An 18,827-nucleotide genomic window follows, 5' to 3' on the forward strand; every position below is an offset into this window, starting at 1 on the left:
TTACTATGGTTGCAAATATCAAAAAAATTTCTGTATGTGACACGGCACCAGAGTTAAGTTAGGGTTTTTCAAAATGCTGACACACTGAGCTCAAAAGGTTTGCCATCACTGATCTATACTAATACAAGAGTAATATGCTAATTAGACCGGATAAACCGGACGTCTTCCAGATGTCCTTCCGGACAAAACCATGGTGGGGGGGGCCGAGGCAGAGGCGGTTAGGGGAGATCAGGTCAGCAGGGGAGAGCAGTTAGGGGCGATCAGGACAGCAGGGGAGAGCAGTTAGGGGCAATCAGGACAGCAGGGGAGAGCAGTTAGGAGCGATCAGGCTGGCAGGCAGAGGCAGTTAGGGGTGATCAGGCAGGCAGGCAGAGGCAGTTAGAGGCAATCAGGCTGGCAGGCAGAGAGGTTAGGGGCAATCAGGCAGACGGGGAGAACAGTGAGGGATAATCAGTCAGGCAGGCAGAGAAGTTAGGGGCAATCAGGCAGGCAGGCAGAGAGGTTAGGGGCAATTAGGCAGGCAGGCAGAGAAGTTAGGGGCGATCAGGTTAGGGGCAATCAGGCAGGCAGGCAGGCAGGCAGAGGCAGTTAGAGGTGATCAGGCCGGCAGGAGAGAGCAGTTAGGGGCAATCAGGCTGGCAGGCAGAGTTTAGGGGCAATCAGGCAGGCAGGCAGAGAGGTTAGGGGCAATCAGGCAGACAGAGGAGCAGTTAGGGGCAATCAGGCAGGCAGGCAGAGTGGTTACAGATGATTAGGCAGGCAAGCAGAGGTGTTTAGGGGCGATCAGGCAGACAGAGGAGCAGTTAGGGGCGATCAGGCAGGCAGGCAGAGTGGTTGGGGTGATCAGGCAGGCAGGCAGGTGAGCAGTTAGGAGCCAGCGGTCCTGGATTGCAAGAGGGATATCCGACTGCCGGTTGAGGCCCGGATTGGAGAGGGTGCAGGCTGGGCTGAGGGGACCCCCCCCCCCCATGCACAAATTTCGTGCACCAAGCCTATAGTCTATAACAGTGATTCCCAAAGTGGGCGCTACCGCCCCCTGGTGGGCGCTGCAGCGATCCAGGGGGGCGGTGATGGCCACAGGTGCATTTGTTTTAACTTTTTTTGTACTACCTTTCTATTCTGAGTTCAATAAATAGTTTCATAATTTCAAACTTCAATGTTTCTAATTTACACCTTTCTTTACTATATTTTACGAAAAAGGCAGAAACATTAATACATATATCTTTCTGTTTAATTGCTATTAAAATTTAAAAAGAATTAATTTCCAGGGGGCGCTGCGTAATATTTTTTCTGGAAAGGGGGCAGTAGGCCAAATAAGTCTGGGAACCTTTGGTCTATAATAAAAGCATAATATGCTAATTAGACCAGACAGCCAAACAACCTTCCCGATGTCCTTCTGAACGACCTTCCAGACGAAGCTGCAGCTGTAAGGACCGAGGCAAGATGCTGCAGCTGCAAGGGCTGAGGCAAGCCGCGTAGGCTGTGAGGGCCAAGCCCCTTGCACGAATTTCGTGCATCAGGCCTCTGGTTTTTTATAAGGCAGTGAACCAAAAGCTATAAGGAGTTCAAGGTATTTATGATAAGTTCTTGCCCTTGAAGATGTTATAAAGCTTAGCAGAATATAAGTAAATAAAATGAACAATAAGTCTAATGCCTCAGTTATATTTCCCATGTCCCAATTATACTGAAATGAATTGGAGAGATTACAAAAATACCAATCAAACATATTTTGAATACGTTGGGTTCATATTTCAGAAACTGCAAAACTACAAATAGTAGTCCTATTATAATTATTACATTGCCCTCTTAGTTGATACACATAATTCTTTTAAACCTTACCTGATAAGGCTGAAGTTTTCAAATACCCATCAAGACTAGGGAGGATGTCCTTATAATAGGGCTGAATTACTTGTTTACTGATGTGAGCCGACCATTCTTCTAGGGCACGCAAGCCTGCTTCTGCCAGTGGGGGATAGCTCAGGCCCAGTTTAAAAGCCATCTATATGTTAATACAAACATGGTAAACTGAGACGCAGTAATTTAAGATTTAAAGAAAAAAACACCACCAATTAATTATGGTTTCTAATAAATAAGCCTTTCTACAGCCAGAATGCGAGACCCTGCTAGAGGTAAGTGGGTGCATCCCAGGTTATTAGAAAACCCAGCACCACTAGTCTATATGGTTGGTGACATGCTGCAGACTTTCAACACATCCATCTATAAGGGAAGCTCAGAGAGGACAAGACAAGTGTCCCAAGTCCCAAAACTACTAAGTAGCAGAAGTAGAACTTAAACCAGGGTGTCTGATTAGCAAGCATCTACTGTGACTGCTATGAAAAGACCTTCATATTTCAGAAATTGCATATTTCAGATATTTCCATGTTTTCTAGGAATTCATGTATATATGAAATTGATTTTCTCAAGACAATGCATTTACCTGTAATGCAGGAACGTAGGCTCTAACATCAAGTTCAATGATGTCATGTGGCAGGGATAGAATAAAGGTCAAACAGGAGGCCAAAAGTTCATCTTTGTATTGCTTCATTTTAACTGATACCTAAAAAAGAAAGAAGAGAAAAACCTCAGAGGGAAGACAGAGGAGAGTGGGTGGAAAGAGATTAACCAATGAACTTGTAATCATATATGCATAACCCATGGACACAGAGAATGGGGCTATGCATATATGGGTCTGGGGAGGTGGGGGGTGGGAGAGGGCTGGAGGAAGTTAATGGGGGGAAAAGGAGAAGCTATGTAATACTTTCAACAATAAAGAGTTTTTTAAAAAATCTGAATAGCGCCTATGCTTTGAAATCAACTAAAAAGTAGTTACCTATTCTCAAATATGAAAAATGATAATGCAGCCTTTATTTGACATGGCCATGTTCATTTTCAAATAAAGACTGACCTCTAGGAAAAGTTTATTTGAAGTAATTAAATCCCATTATATGGAAAAGCTAAAGAACCTATTAATTTTGAGTTTCCATCACACAAATTATTTTAAGAAAACTCAAGGGACTTTTGAAGCATAATGGTTTGCCCTGTTAGTGTTTCTTAATCCTTTAATCTGGATCTGGATAAAACAAACCAGTTTTTAAGTAATTAGATCATTTATGAACACAAACATTTTTTTAACATACATTCATTTTTTAAAAGCCCATTTTTTAAAAACCCACTGGATAAATCATTTTAAAATTACCTCTTTACCAAATTTTGCAAATAAAGCGAAGCAAGAATACTTTTCTGGGTTCTCAGGTGACTGTTTCTGACTCTTAGGACCAACTCCCTGTTGAATAAAATAGTAAATTAGTACAGTGACAAATAACCAGATATTTCTGTGTCCTAAGCCCAGTAATCCCCCTCCTTTCTTCTGAGAGGTGAACTCATACTCATTTGCCAAGGTTTCATGCAGATGAGCAGGCAGAGGCCAGTGAGAAACGGCATGCATGGGAGGTGGATGGCTGGTCAAGAGCCACAGGCTTAGCTAAGTCCTCTCCCCTCCCCCCATCTTCCAATACATACACTTATGAGCAATGAGACCTGCTCATCCTATAATTAACCAGTCAGAATACTCATGAGTGACGTAAGCCTTAGGTGCACTAATCCAATTATGCTCGAACTTCACTAACCACTTGAGTGGCCACCTGAGTGGCCTGTTAGCACAAACTGCTGAGCGCTGCCCCGAGAGCTTCCCATAAGCCTGGAGAGGGCATGAGATGTCCCAAGTAACACTGGGCTGCTGGCGTAGGCCCGCACGTTAAGAACCTCTGTTATAGCCCAGCTGGTGTGGCTTGGAGGTTGAGCGTTGACCCATGAATCTGGAGCTCGCAGTTTGATTCCAGATCAGGGCACATGCCTGGACTTTGGGCTCGATTCCCAGCCCAAGAAGTGTGCAGGAGGCAGCTGATCAATGATTCTCTCTCATCACTGATGTTCCTCTCTCTTTCCCTCTCCCTTCCTCTCTGAAATCTATAAAAATATACTAAAAAAGAAGAACCTCTGTTATGCCCTAGCCCGTGTGGCTCAATTGGTTAAGTGCCTGCCCAAAAGCTCACTAATTGATTCCCGGTCAGGGTACATGCCCAGGTTTCGGGTTCAATCCCCAGTCAGGGTGTGTGCAGGAAACAACCAATTGATGTTTCTCTCTCACATCCATGTGTTTTATTTTTCTCCCTCTCTTCATTTCTCTCTTTAAAAAACAAACAAAAAAACCCACAAAATATTAAAATAAAATTTAAAAATCTTCATAAAAAGAACCTCTGTTAATCTAACACAATTAGCCAGGTGCTTGTAAATCAGAACAGAAAATACTATTAGTTAACTTTTTTAAGTGTCATCCAATTGCCACTCACATTATCAGTTTCTAAAAATACAGATAATAAAATTAGACTTTAAAGTGCAATAAGCTACAATCTCATATTTTTATAATATTTATACAGACACATGCAATCTAAAAAAAAAACAGGCATCAATGTCCTGCAAAAACACTTACCTCAAAATATTTTATTTTCTTGGCATTACTCACAGCAATAGAAAGCAATTTGTAGAAACCACTAATGAGTGGCAACCGTATACACTGACATATTAATTCATATGCAAATGAGTATAACCAGGGCTCAAAAAATTCTACATGTTTCTCAGGAAGAATCTCTCTGTAAAAACAAATTAAAAGCTTAATGTAGAAATTTTTATCACATTATTTTTATTCCGCTTTGAAATTATACGGCACATAATTAAAAGGTCTACGATTCCATTATATAATATTTTTAGGTATATCTATAATCCTTTTTGTTTCCTACTTGAGGATCTTTTAAATATAAAGATAATAGTACATTTAAAATATTTTAACAATTCATAGAAGCAATTTAGATTTTTAAGTCTTTTGCTATTTTATTTCTTATAGCTATATAATTTTTCCTATATTATAGCCAATGACTGACAATCTTCTCTCTTAAATAATAAGAATTAAAAAAAAAAAAATACCTGCAAAATTCCACCAGGTTAATGAAAGCTGAAAAATCTTTTGGTTTAGCAGGATATAAATTAGCAGCTGGATCTGAAGTCGGGATCACCCAAACACCAGTGGGTTCATTTTCATCCTTAAAAATTGTACCAAAACAAACATTATACCAATCAATCACACATTCATTCAACATATAACTGACCAACTGACTTCACAGCCAAGGTCTGATGTTATAAGGAAGGAATGCAAAGGTGAGAAAAGTACAGATGAGTCCTCAAAGCTTACAATTTGAGAAAAATGATAGAACTCACAGAAAACACTAAATCTTTTCTTTTAAAAGGATATATGGGAAGTGGTAAAATAAAGTGATAAAAAATGATATGGATACAAAAATACAAAGGGAGCAGTATCATTTGTTAAAGGCGCTAGCAATGATGCCATGACAGAGGAAGAATTTCCAAACTTAAAGTTTATAGAAAGCATCAATAATAATGGACTTGGAAGTTTCAAACTAAGAAACAGGAATAATTAACAGTATTAAGTAATAGTAACTGACTATTAAGTTACACACTGACTTTGTGTTATAAAATTCAGGCTAAAATTATTTCATACATACACAAAGCACAAAAAGCAATAAAACACACACTGGTGTTCCCATCAACCAGCACTAAAATTTCAACATTACAAGCACTATTAAGTCAATGTGACAAATGGCCTTTTCTGTTTTATTATCCTCTGCATATCCTCCCCATTATCTCTTACCTAACTTTGCAGCATCACACATATGCATTAACTCTAACAAGCATAATCTAGTTTAAAAAAAAAAATCAGTGGGCCCACCATAGTGTTTTGTTGCTAAAACTCCTCAAGTAAGAGCAGAGCAACTCCCAGCTAGCACTCTAAAGCCATGAAAACTGGGTACAGACAACAGTCCTTTCCTGACTATGGTCTATATTCTACTATCTTAGGAACACATTTAATACTGTGCATCTGTATTGGGAGTTTCCTTAGCTATAAAGAAGAGGAATACCAGGTTTCCTTATCCTACTGCAAAGTCACCTCTGCACAAAATAGGACTTGACATTTTACTATTGCTAAGGAACAAATAATAAAAGAAGCCAAGTATATAACTTTTCACACAAAAATTCTTTTAACATTATTAAACACATAAATTACTTACTTTTGAAAAATCTAGTGATAACATTTGCTACACATTAGGCCAGTGGTCGGCAAACTCATTAGTCAACAGAGCCAAATATCAACAGTACAACGATTAAAATTTCTTTTGAGAGCCAAATTGTTTAAACTTAAACTATATAGGTAGGTACATTATTATTAACTTAAGTAGAGGCCCAGTGCACAAAAATTTATGCACGGGGGGGGGGGGGGGGGGGCGGTCCCGCAGCCCGGCCTGTGCCCTCTCGCAGTCTGGGACCCCTCGGGAGATAATGACCTGCTGGCTTAGGCCTGCTCCCAGGTGGCAGAGAGCACGCCCAATCCCTAGGTGCAGCCCCTGGTCAGGCTCAGAGCAGGGCTGATTGGGGAGTTGGGGCGCCGCCCTGTCATGCACAGAGCAGGCTGATCGGGAGGTTGCGATGCCTCCCTCAGTTACGCTCAGGGTAGGGCCGACTGGGGGGTTGGGGCACCACCCCCTGTCACACTCAAGGCAGGGTCGATGGGGAGGTTGTGGCGCCACCCCCTGTCACACACAGAGCAGGGCCGATCAGGGGGTTGGGGCGCTGCCCCTGTCACTCACAGAGCAGGGCCGATCAGGGGGTTGGGGCACTGCCCACTGTCACTCACAGAGCAGGGCCCATCAGGAGGGTTGGGGCTCCGTACCCTGTCACACACAGAGCAGGGTCAATCAGGGGGTTGGGGAGCTCCCCCCTGTCACGCACAGAGCAGGGCCCATCAGGGGGTTGAGGAGCTCCCCCCTGTCACTCACAGACTAGGGCCGATAGGGGAGTTGGGGCACCGCCCCCTGTCACACACAGAGCAAGACCGATCAGGGGGTTGGGGCGCCGCCACTGTCACACTCAGGGCAGGGCCGATGGAGAGGTTATGGCTCTACCCTGTCACACACAGAGCAGGGCCGATCAGGGGGTTGGGGCGCCGCACCCTGTCAAACACAGAGCTGCAGGGCAATCAGGGGATTGGGGAGCTCCCCCCTATCAGGCACAGAGCAGGGCTGATCAGGGGGTTGGGGCGTCTTCCCCTGTCACGAACAGAGCAGGGCAGATAGGGAGGTTGTGGCCCCGCCCCCTGTCACACACAGAGTAGGGCCGATCAGGGGGTTGGGGAGCTCCCTCCTGTCACACACAGAGCTGCAGGGCGATCAGGGGATTGGGGAGCTCCCCCCTATCAGGCACAGAGCAGGGCTGATCAGGGGCGCCTTCCCCTGTCACGAACAGAGCAGGGCAGATAGGGAGGTTGTGGCCCTGCCCCCTGTCACTCACAGAGCCGCAGGGCGATCAGGGGGTTTGGGCGCTGCCCCCTGTCACGCTGATCCCGGTGCCGGGAGCCTCGCTGCTTCGCTGATCCCGGTGCTGGGAGGCATATTACCCTTTTACTATATAGAATAGAGGCCTGGTGCATGGGTGGGGGCCGGCTGGTTTGCCCTGAAGGGTGTCCTGGATCAGGGTGGGGGTCCCCACTGGGGTGCCTGGCCAGGCTGGGTGAGGGGCTGAGGGCCGTTTTCAGGCTGGCAGGTGACTGAAGCTCCCAACTGCTCCTTTTTTTCTTTTTTCTTTTTCTTTTCTGGGCCAGCTTTAGCTCTGAGGCTGCTGAAAGCAGGTTTCTGGCCTTTACCTTCTGTATTTAATACAATGTTGCGGTCCGGCTCCCTGAAGCCCGGCTGACTGAAAGCTGGTTTCTAGGATTTTGTTTAGCTTCTATATTTGCAACATAGTTGCTTAGAGTTGCAGCTGAGAGGCCGGCAATTCAAGCGGGGAACGTTGGAGTCCGCAGTCACTGGAGCAAGCAAGCCTCCCTGTTCGCTTCAGTGCATGGCTGCCGGCCGCCATCTTGGCTGACAGTTAATTTGCATAAGGATATGCCGATTAGCCAATGGGAAGGGTAGCGGTCGTACACTAATTACCATGTTTCTCTTTTATTAGTGTAGATTAGGGTACTCCTAAGCTGGCCTTTTGCTAAAAACGGTATGTTCGCTGACGTCGACCCCTTCCAACTCTCCCATCCACACTCGTCTTGTACACTTGTTTTGTCTATCAGATAGAAAACTGTGGCTCGCGAGCCACATGCGGCTCTGTGGCCCCTTGAGTGTGACTCTTCCACAAAATACCGACTTCTGCACGTGGGCCACGAAGTTTCAATCGCACTGTACGTGCGCACTGTATGTGGTATTTTGTGGAAGAGCCACACTCAAGGGGCCAAAGAGCCGTATGTGGCTCGCAAGCCGCAGTTTGCCGACCACTGCATTAGGCTATTACAAAAGTATCAACAATATATATTAATGTGGAAGAAACCAATTTTCTACACACTCTACAAATGTGCTAGACCTACAAAGAGAGTTGGTATAAAAACGATGCGAAATTTTTAGTGACAAAAATTCTAACCTCTTGTTCTCCAACATTCTGTTTTTTTAGTGTAAGATCCAATTTGTCAACAATCTTCAAAACAGATTTTACAAATTCATCATATAGCAAGCGATTCAGTCTTTGAAGGGAGGAATTCACAAAGAAAAATGCTTCATCTGCTAAAACAGAATCCTTTAAAAAAATCATAAACAAAATTTTGTCCCTAAAAGTATCAAAATTAGTATTAAATATGCATTAAAATATATACAGATGTACATGCATATTTAGGTATTATAAAAATGCTGTATGAACTGTAACAGACTTATCTGGAAGTTTACAAGCTCAAATTGTAGACACCTTCCTAAATTATTAGGACAATATCATTTTGGTCAGATAATATTATTATCCAGTCATGTAGCAAATACTAGGTACATAGTAATAAATAAGAAGATTCAGGCCAATCCTTATCAAAGCATTTCCCCCAATTAATTTGTGTGTTTGTGTGTATACACTTGCATACCATACAATTTGTGTGTTTGTGTGTATACACACATACCATATGCACATACACACATACATGTATCTAGATCAGGGGTCCTCAAACTACGGCCCACGGGACACATGCAAATACAAATATTGTATTTGTTCCCATTTTGTTTTTTTACTTCAAAATAAGATATATGCAGTGTGCATAGGAATTTGTTCATAGTTCTTTTTTAAACTATAGTCTGGCCCTCCAACGGTCTGAGGGACAGTGAACTGGCCTCCTGTTTAAAAGGTTTGAGGACCCCTGATCTAGATAAATATATATCTATCCTCAGAATGGATTTAAAAGCATCATCTATCATTTCTCTAAAAGTGAAACTATTTTACCATTTCAAAAATATAGGCCAATTACTGAGTAAAGACTCAGTCAAATATTCTATGGAACTTAAGCTCAAAATATAGGGCTATTTAACATCATATAAGAAAAAAATGTTTTAGGTAAAATTACTAACACTACTATTTTACCTCAATAAGAAAACAACTAAAAACTCCTGAGATTTGTCACAGAATAGAAATCATCTACTGCCAAAAATTGTTTTTTCTAGTCTGTTAATGCTTTGTCAGTCTGTTAAAATGGTGGCCAGAACCTGGCTTTAAAACATCTGCTTAGAAACATATTAGGCAGGAGGCATTACTCTAATCATAGATGATATAAATAATAGCTGTGCACCAATCTCCTTCATACCTATTAAGTCAATTGGATTTATCTTCATCTTTAACAAATAAAAAAAGAATAGCTCTATTATATTTTTGGTTGGATCTATTAGAAAGAAAAACAGCACCAACTATATTACACTAATACTTAAAGCTAAAACATGAACTCAGTAATTAATTTTAAATGAGTTCTCTATAATTTAGCTCCTTATTTTTTTTTAGAGGAGGAAAGCCCGGTTTTATTCTCTAACAGCTTCAGCTTCCAGGCAATCCTGCTGTGGTGGTGGTGGCAATGGCAGTGGTGGCTAACCAGGCACCCAAAACTCCAAAGGAGAGCCCTATCTCACCAGAGAAACTATGCGGGAATAGTCACATTGGGTTTTTTCCTCTCTCGATCCTCTTACTACTCGACCCTGGAAGCAAAGGTAGCTAGCCCATTTCTTCCTTTGGCCTTTAATTTGCAGAGAGATTAAAAGCTTCTGATCACTTTTTTTTTCTGAAATATTCTTCCACTGCACTGACCAATAATTTTGTTCCTTTTAATTTACTTTTTTCTAGTTTCATTTTATCCTAACTTACACTGTTTTGATTTCTTATTACTTGTAGTACTTTCTAAATAAATGACTAAAAGTCAGAAAAATATAATTCTGAAATAAATAATTCTTAAGTGTATAAACTATGCGCATAATACAGAGGAACAAGGGTATTTTATGACTTTAAAGTTGTCATTTTTACCATTATCTGGTCACAGCTCAGAAGATTTCTAAAAAGATCCAAATAGTCTTTGTATGTGGGTACTTTCCATTTGCCAGTTCTAACTTCCCCTGATGCACGATGGTCTTCCAATTCAGACTCAGCACCCTGGAGAGGAAGACATCACACCAATATTTACTAATGAAGTCACAAAGTAGGCATTGCTGCCAGAACTTCCTGATTTTCAGAATTTTCTAAGCTACATCAGCTACCAGTAGGAGACTATAGTATGATTGAAGAAGATAATACATTATGAAAGCATAATAAAAAGGCAAGCTGAAAACAGGATTCTTCTCACTGGGACTAAAAGAGTGATGTGCTAATATTTCAAAAACAATATCCATGGGATGTGTTATAAGGCATTTACCTCACCTTCTTATACAGGCCTATCTCTCATCTCATCCTGTAACTTCAAGTTAAGTAAGATGTGTTCCATAATACACCTAAGTATTTTGTCCTAAAATTTGAAGAGAAAAAAATATTCCCTATTTGTAAAAAGTTGTATATAACAGTAAATATGTTTAAGGATATTTCATAACTTAGGAGTTTATTCACCTGAAAAAAAATATAGAGCTATTAATCCTAACTTTCCAAATTGTACAGCATGGCTAATAACTAAAAAGGCCATTTTTTAAAAAAAATATATATTTTATTGATTTTTTACAGAGAGGAAGGGAGAGGGATAGAGAGTTAGAAACATCGATGAGAGAGAAACATCGGTCAGCTGCCTCCTGCTGATCCAAGGTACATGCCCTTGACCGGAATCGAACCTGGGACCTTTCAGTCCGCAGGCCGACGCTCTATCCACTGAGCCAAACCGGTTTTGGCAAAAAAGGCCACTTTTATATATTACAGACTACAAAGTCCAGAAACATTTCTAACTTTCAGAGACAAAGTTCTAATTTTCAAAACATTAGATTCAGAATTTACCTTTTGGAGGATCACTGCTTTAGAACATATTCTGATTAAACTCTGATGCACTGAAAAAAAGAAAACAAAAACAAAAATGAAGTAAACAATGAAAAATACAACCAAACAACAAAAATGATAGTCATTCTTTTTATTAACATAACTTTACTTCTCAATTTTTTTCTCTAAGTTTGTTAAAATCTTTAATTTAACAAACTTAGAGTTTGTTAAATCTGTACTATTCAGATTCAGAAGCACAAGGAAGAGGAAAAAAAAGATTCAAAAAAAGCATAGGAAAAAGAGATTTTGGTCCACCAAAATATATAGAGTTCTCCAAGAGACATCAAAAGATACAAAAGAATTTGGCAACCTGATGTTCTTCATCTATATCATAAAACATGTTAAGTGTTCATTATTCATTATGAAAACAAAAGTGTATTCCAAACTTACCCACAGTATTAATGCAATTCCAGAGAACTGGTCCTTTTTCTGCTAAGGCTAGGAAAACTTTCACTATGGCTTTACAACATACCAACTGCATTTTTGGACTATACTGTGGGAAACTGTCTATCTGTATCACCATGAGATGTTCCAGAACTGAAGTATACACCTCAGGGACCTATTAGAAATGGAGAGCAAACTAAAAGTTAGGGAAGGAAATGAATAAATATGGGAATAACACAAATATTCAAATTAATTACAACCCATTAGACACTATTAGATCAATAAAAAACCTGGTTTGTTATCTACATCTACTAATAAATTTAACATTTATTATTGTGATTACATTTTTAAAAATCAGAGAAAAACTGTCTGAATGATACTTAAAATGAAATTCTATCCCAAGCAGCGATCTTAATTAACCTTTAGAAAGGCAGAAAGAGTAACAAATAACTTTTCCTGCTGTGGGTAACAAAAAGTCAGGTTTCATGACTATAATTCTACTGACACAAAATACTAATTAAAAATGTCACCCTGATCATAATGGGGCCTGTACTGAGTGCATACTGTTCATACAATTCCATCAAGTTATTGAAGAACTGAGATTAAATAAGTTATGCTCAGTTTAAGCAATTATTCCACTTACTGTATCCAGGTAAAGCAAGACACTTGCAATAGACTGGAGGAAGCTTGGCATCTGGTAAATGTGGTCATCAATAGTGTCCATCTGGGTGAGGAACAGCTGCTTGCAGCGTTGAATGAGCTCTACATACATGAAGTCAACATCTTTTGCATTTATGACCTTGCAAGGCTTTAGGAAAGGTAAATAGAAACCTTTATCAATCTTATCAATATCAAAATAATGCTATTTAAGGTGTCTTATTACACCATGATTATAAATTAAATATTAAAAAGGTTTGTAATGGAGAATAGAGATATAAAATACAGTATATCTTACAAAAATGTTTTAAATAATCTGTAAATACATTCTAAATAAGTTTTCATACACAAAGCATCTAGATTTTCAACTATAATCTAGACCAGTGATGGCGAACCTTTTGAGCCCGGCGTGTCAGCATTTTGAAAAACCCTAACTTAACTCTGGTGCTGTGTCACATATAGAAATTTTTTGATATTTGCAACCATAGTAAAACAAAGATTTATATTTTTGATATTTATTTTATATATTTAAATGCCATTTAACAAAGAAAAATCAATCAAAAAAATGAGTTCGCGTGTCACCTCTGACACGCGTGTCATAGGTTCGCCATCACTGTTCTAGACACTATTTCGATAGTAGGTATCAAAGACAAAAAAGATGCAGTCCCAGTCCCCATGAGGCCAGTCACCTAGAAGAGACTGACAACTACATTCAAATTTGGAATACACAACTATTCCACACCGAACACTGTAAGCCATCTTTGTAACTCACAGATCTGATAATGCTACTACCCAGCTTCAGATTTTCCAAAGGCTTCTTTAGCCTTCAGATCTAGCCCAGACTCCTTAAGGATCTGACTAGTTTCTCCTTTAGAGCCCTCTCTCCTGCCTTCCTTGTCTATCATGCTCTAGTTACACTGTGAACACATCTAACTACATTGAACAAGTTGAAGTTGGTTAGACCACAGTGTATGAAGTTCAGTTCAAAATTCCATGCTCTCATTTACCGCTGAGGCGTCTTATATATTGTTTCTTCTGCCCTAAGTATTTTAAAGGAGCTAACAGAGACAAATAGAAGCAAATGAGGAAGTATCAGGATGAAATGAATAGTGATAGTGGAAGGCTGAAAAAGGACCTCTCGTTCTCTGAAACAAGGGAGTAGACACTGAAGATTAATCTGTAGAAAGAGAGGTAGCAAGTGATTTTCTCCATAAAAGAGAAGTCACAGAGATCCACTAAGAGGGAAATAACTATGGCTATTCTCATTATTCTTATATATAGCTCCTTCTGTCATTAGAATTTCTATTTTTAAAATGTTGAGTACCATCAACTACAATTTTACTTCATAAATAAGAGGCAGCATAGCACAGTGGAAAAACACATGCTGTTTCTAGTCTTCACACCTAAATTTATGTCTTGGTTTTGTCAATTATCAACTGTATATCCTTTAGTAAGTTACTCAATTCCTCTAGGGCTGTTTCTCATCTGTAAAGTGAAATAATACTCCTAAAGCTTGGAGGGGAGTTATGAGGATTTGAGATAACACATACAGAATCTTTGTACATAGTAGGTACTGAAAAAACAAGTTACTAGTGCCCGGCCTGCATGGCTCCGTGGTTGAGCAGTGACCTATGGACCAGAGAGTCATGGTTTGATTCCTGGTGAGGGCACATGCCCAGGTTGTGGGCTCAATCCCTAATCTCAGGTGTGCAGGAGGTGTGATTCTCTCAATTCATTGATGTCTCTATTTCTCTCTCTCCCTTTCTCTCTAAAATCAATAAAAAAAAAAATTTTAAGTTAACAGTAAAGCAAATAACAACAAAATTATCTCAAGTATGACATACTTTAAAATGCAATAAATTATATCTCTTTAAATACTCCCAATAAAACTAAAACGTTAAGAGAAAATTAATGATCCATACTCCTGCAAAAAGTCCATATCCACGAATCGCAATGGATAAATCCTTGCTGTTTGAATCCATGTTCCTGATGATTCCATAGAATTGTTCCATAAAGTACTGCAGCTTACTTTTATGCATTTCTGCATCTTTCGCCACCAGAAAAGAAACCTGCAATTGCATAATATTTACTTTTTAAAAATATAAAATGGCAAAGCAATCTATACAAATGAGAAAGGCTAGAATTGGTTAAGTAGAAATCATTAGTGTGTTTTATAGTTCCATACAATCAATTTTACTCATAAAGAATCACTGATTCAATTTGCTTAGTCTCCATCAAGTTCAGAAAAGACACTCCCTTAAACAAGGCTTTATTATATGTGATGTATTTTTCCTAGAGAATGGAACTGAAAGACACCAAAGAAATGCTGGAAGACCTATGTACAAAAGAAAAAAAGGTTTTGAATTAAGGCTTTCTGATGAAGCAGAAATCATGTTTAGAGCTCATCTGTGGCACACAAGACAATTGACACAGAGTTGTGCACTCCCAATGGCCAGCAAGTTCAGAAATCAGCAACCTAGGGGAGGCCAGGGGATTGTCAAGGGTGGGGAAAAAAATAAGGACACATATGTAATACCCTTTGTAATACTTTAAGCAATAAAAAAATTTAAAAATTAAAATAAAATAAAAATTTTAAATAAAAATTAAAAAAATAATAATAAAAAAATAAAAAAGAAATCAGCAACCGACTGGGAGCCTCATTAGCAACTCAAAATGAAGTTCAGAGCTAATAATCACAAAGACAAGGCATCTCATTTTTCCAAAAAAATAAGCCCTAGCCAGTTTGGCTGAGTGGATAGAGTGTCTGTCTGTGGCCCAAAGGGTCCCGGGTTCAATTCCAGTCAAGGGCACATACCTCAGTTGCAGGCTCCTCCTCAGCCTGGGGCCCTGGTTAGGGCTTGTGCAGGAGGCAACCAATCAATGTGTTTCTCTCACATCAATATTTCTCTCTGTCTTTCCCTCTCTCTTCCACTCTCTCTAAAAACCAATGGAAAAATATCTTCATGCCCGCTGGCGTGGCTCATTGTTTGAGCACTGACCTATGAACCAGGAGGTCATGGGTTCAATTCTCAGTCAGGGCACATGCCCAGGTTACAGGCTTGATCCCCAGTGTGGAGTGTACAGGACGCAGCTGATTACTAGTAATGATTCTCATCATTGATGTTTCTACCTCTCTCTTCCCCTCCCTTCCTCTCTTGAAATCAATAAAAAATATGTATTTTTTGCCTTAGCCGGTCTGGTTCAGTGGATAGAGCATCAGCCTGTGGACCAGAGTCCCAGGTTCGATTCCGGTCAAGGGCACGTACCTTGGTTGCAAGCTCCTGCCCAGCCTAGCCCTGGTCAGGGCTTGCGCAGGAGGCAACCAATCGACGTGTTTCCCTCACATCAATGTTTCTGTCTTTCCCTCTATTCCACTCTCCCTAAAACTCAATGGAAAAATATCCTCAAGTGATGATTAACAACAACAACAACAAAAATATATATGTATATATTTTTTTAAAGCCACACACTAAGGCTTAAATAAGTTAGGTGAGGCAAAAGAAAAATGTACTTTGAGAAGTAAGTACATCACTATCTAACAAACTGACAACAGTCTAAATGCAAGACCATAAGTGTTCAAAAAAGCATTCTAATTTCAGCACAAAGACTTCCAAGACAAGAATGAAAAGACTCTAGACAACTATCAAAGGCAGAAAAAGGATATCCACCTTTCATTTCCATGCCCCAATCCCACACAAAGGTCTTAGCATATGTCCTTCCAGGCACTTTACTCCCTATTTATTTTAGAAGAAAGGTATAGCACACATACTGCTTCTTAATTTCTTTTTCCATAAACATATCATGAATATGTTCCTCAAAAAGTAAACAAATACCACCTTTTGTTTTTCAAATATATTTTTATTGATTTCAGAGAGGAAGGGAGAGGGAGAGAGAGATAGAAACATCAATGATGAGAGAGATTCACCGATCGGATGCCTCCTACACGCCCCCTAGTGGGGATCAAGCCCACAACCCTTGACAGGAATCCACAGGCTGATACTCTACGCACTGAGCCAAACCAGCTAGGGCCAAATACCATCTTACTTAATAACTGAATAAAGTATCACATGATCTCACTCATATGTGGAATCTAATGAACAAAATAAACTGATGAACAAAATAGATCGAGACATAGAAGCATAAAACAGAATGCGGAATCTCAGAAGGAAGGCGGGAGTGGGTGGGAAGAGATCAACCAAAGAACTTGTATGCATATATGCATAACCCATGGACACAGACAATGGGGTGGTAAAGGCCTGGGGCAGAGGGCAGGCTAGAAGAGGTCAATGGAGGGAAAAAGGGACACATGTAATACTTCCAACAACAAAGATTTAATTTAAAAAATAAAAGATAAAAGCATGATATGCCAATAAAAAATCCTTTTTCACTTTATGAATATACTATGTTTATGAATTTTAAATTTTTCTAATTTTTTTGTACTTTCAACAAACATACTTCTTATGCATTTTTATCCAAAAGTTTTATTTATAGTAGCAAAAACTTTGGAATAATTATCAAATAGTAGAGAATAGGTAAAAATATTTTGGCTCATATATATAATCCTATATAATAAAGAGCTAATATGCAAATGGTCGTCACACCCTCACATTGTCACACCATCACGCCGTAACTGCTCAGACACTCAACACTGGGGAGAGAGGAATGGGGACCAGCCAGACACAAATGAGCTCGCAAGAGAGGAATGGGGACCAGCCAGGCACAAATGACCTCTCGAAAGAAGAATGGGGACCAGCCAGGCTACGGTCCAGGAGAGGGACAAGCCGCCCGCCCCGTAGTCTCGGGAGCCAGTGGCTGCACCTGCGCCTGAGGCCCGGGAGAGGGACAAGCCACCCACCCCGTGGTCCCAGGTGCCAATGGCTGCACCTGTGCCTGTGGCCTGGGAGAGGGACAAACTGCCCACCCCGCGGTCCCAGGCGCCAGTGCTTGCTGGTGCGGCTAGCCCAGGTGAAGCCGGCCCGGGTCCTGGGTGCCTGTGACCAGCCAGAGGGAATCCTGGATCCCGGGTGCGGGGTGAGGCAGAGGCGGTTAGGGGCGATCAGGCAGGCAGGTGAGCGGTTAGGAGCCAGCAGTCCCGGATTGCGAGAGGCAGTCGGACATCCCCCAAGGGGTCCCAGATTGGAGAGGGTGCAGGCCGGGCTGAGAAACCCCTGCTCCCCACACCCCCATGCACAAATTTCGTGCCCCAGGCCTCTAGTCTATAATAATAAAAGCGTAATATGCTAATTAGACCGAATGTCCTTCCAGACGAAGCCTGGGCTGCAGCTGCAGGATGGAGGCAGCCACAAGGGAGGGATCCAGACAGCCGGCCTGCAGCTGCAAGGGACAGATCCAGGCAGCCGGCCCGTGGCTGCGAGGGATGGACCCAGGCAGCCGCCGCGGCTGTGAAGGCCTACTCTTGCACCAATTTCATGCATCGGGCCTCCAGTGATATATAACAACTATGTTGCCATTAAAAATTAATCAACCAGAGTGGCTCAGTTGGTTGAGCATCATCCTTTGCACCAAAGGGTTGCCTATTCAATACCTGGTCAGGGCACACACTGGGTTACATGTTCAAGCACTTACGGAAGGCAACCAATAGATGTTTCTCATATCGATGTTTCCCTCCCCTCCCCTCTCTCTCTCTCTCTCTCTTCCTCAATCTAAGCACATCCTCGGTGAGAACTAAAAAACAAAAATTAATCATGTAGACCTTAAAGTGCTATCAGGAAAACCTATTCAACAGAATGGAAAATCATAAGGCTATAAAAATTACAAATAATATTCCTTTACGTCTCTTCCTCCCTCCTCATTCCTTCCTTGTGGGGATGAAGAGAGCAAAAGGGGGATAAGAGGGAGAGAGGGACAGAGAAAGGGAGGGGGAGGTCTAAAAGCAACACCACAAAAATGGTGATTTTTTTTTCCCCTTGGTGGTAAAATTTCAGAAGATTGTAACAGTCTCCTTTGTACTCTTCTATATATTTTTAATTATATGCAACTAACCTGAAAATGTTTTTCATAAAAACTATGTAAAAAGGTATTGGATAAAAAAAATTCTTCAGGAGTAATGTTTAAAATTTTTAAATGCAGGACATATAGTAGTCAAGACAATATTAGAAAAGAAAAAATTGCCCTAACCGGTTTGGCTCAGTGGATAGAGCATCGGCCTCCGGACTCAAGGGTCCCGGGTTCGATTCCGGTCAAGGGCATGTGCCTTGGTTGCGGGCACAACCCCAGTGGGGAGTGTGCAGGAGGCAGCTGATCGATGTTTCTCTCTCATCGATGTTTCTAACTCTCTATCCCTCTCCCTCTCCCTTCCTCTCTGTAAAAGGTAAATTAAACATATTTAAAAAAAAAAAAAGAAAAGA

At 40.8% G+C, this 18,827-nt stretch overlaps 1 protein-coding gene across 1 annotated transcript in view; it reads right to left on the reverse strand.

Annotated features, from left to right (window-relative positions):
- PRKDC (protein kinase, DNA-activated, catalytic subunit) overlaps positions 1-18,827 on the reverse strand; it is a 199,887-nt gene that overhangs the window by 157,088 nt on the left and 23,972 nt on the right. Inside the window, exons 11-21 of the mRNA XM_070392843.1 lie at positions 14,382-14,528; positions 12,446-12,610; positions 11,809-11,977; positions 11,380-11,429; positions 10,432-10,557; positions 8,536-8,688; positions 4,981-5,096; positions 4,490-4,649; positions 3,197-3,283; positions 2,438-2,557; positions 1,840-1,999 (exon numbers count right to left, since the gene is read on the reverse strand). Of these exons, the coding sequence (XP_070248944.1) occupies positions 1,840-1,999; positions 2,438-2,557; positions 3,197-3,283; positions 4,490-4,649; positions 4,981-5,096; positions 8,536-8,688; positions 10,432-10,557; positions 11,380-11,429; positions 11,809-11,977; positions 12,446-12,610; positions 14,382-14,528 (1,453 nt within the window). The remainder of the gene's footprint in view (positions 1-1,839; positions 2,000-2,437; positions 2,558-3,196; positions 3,284-4,489; positions 4,650-4,980; positions 5,097-8,535; positions 8,689-10,431; positions 10,558-11,379; positions 11,430-11,808; positions 11,978-12,445; positions 12,611-14,381; positions 14,529-18,827) is intronic.

The sequence above is a fragment of the Myotis yumanensis genome, unplaced genomic scaffold, assembly GCF_028538775.1.
Source record: "Myotis yumanensis isolate MYYU_CA2020_CCGP unplaced genomic scaffold, mMyoYum1.0.hap1 SCAF_15, whole genome shotgun sequence".
Classification (NCBI taxonomy): Eukaryota; Metazoa; Chordata; class Mammalia; order Chiroptera; family Vespertilionidae; genus Myotis; species Myotis yumanensis.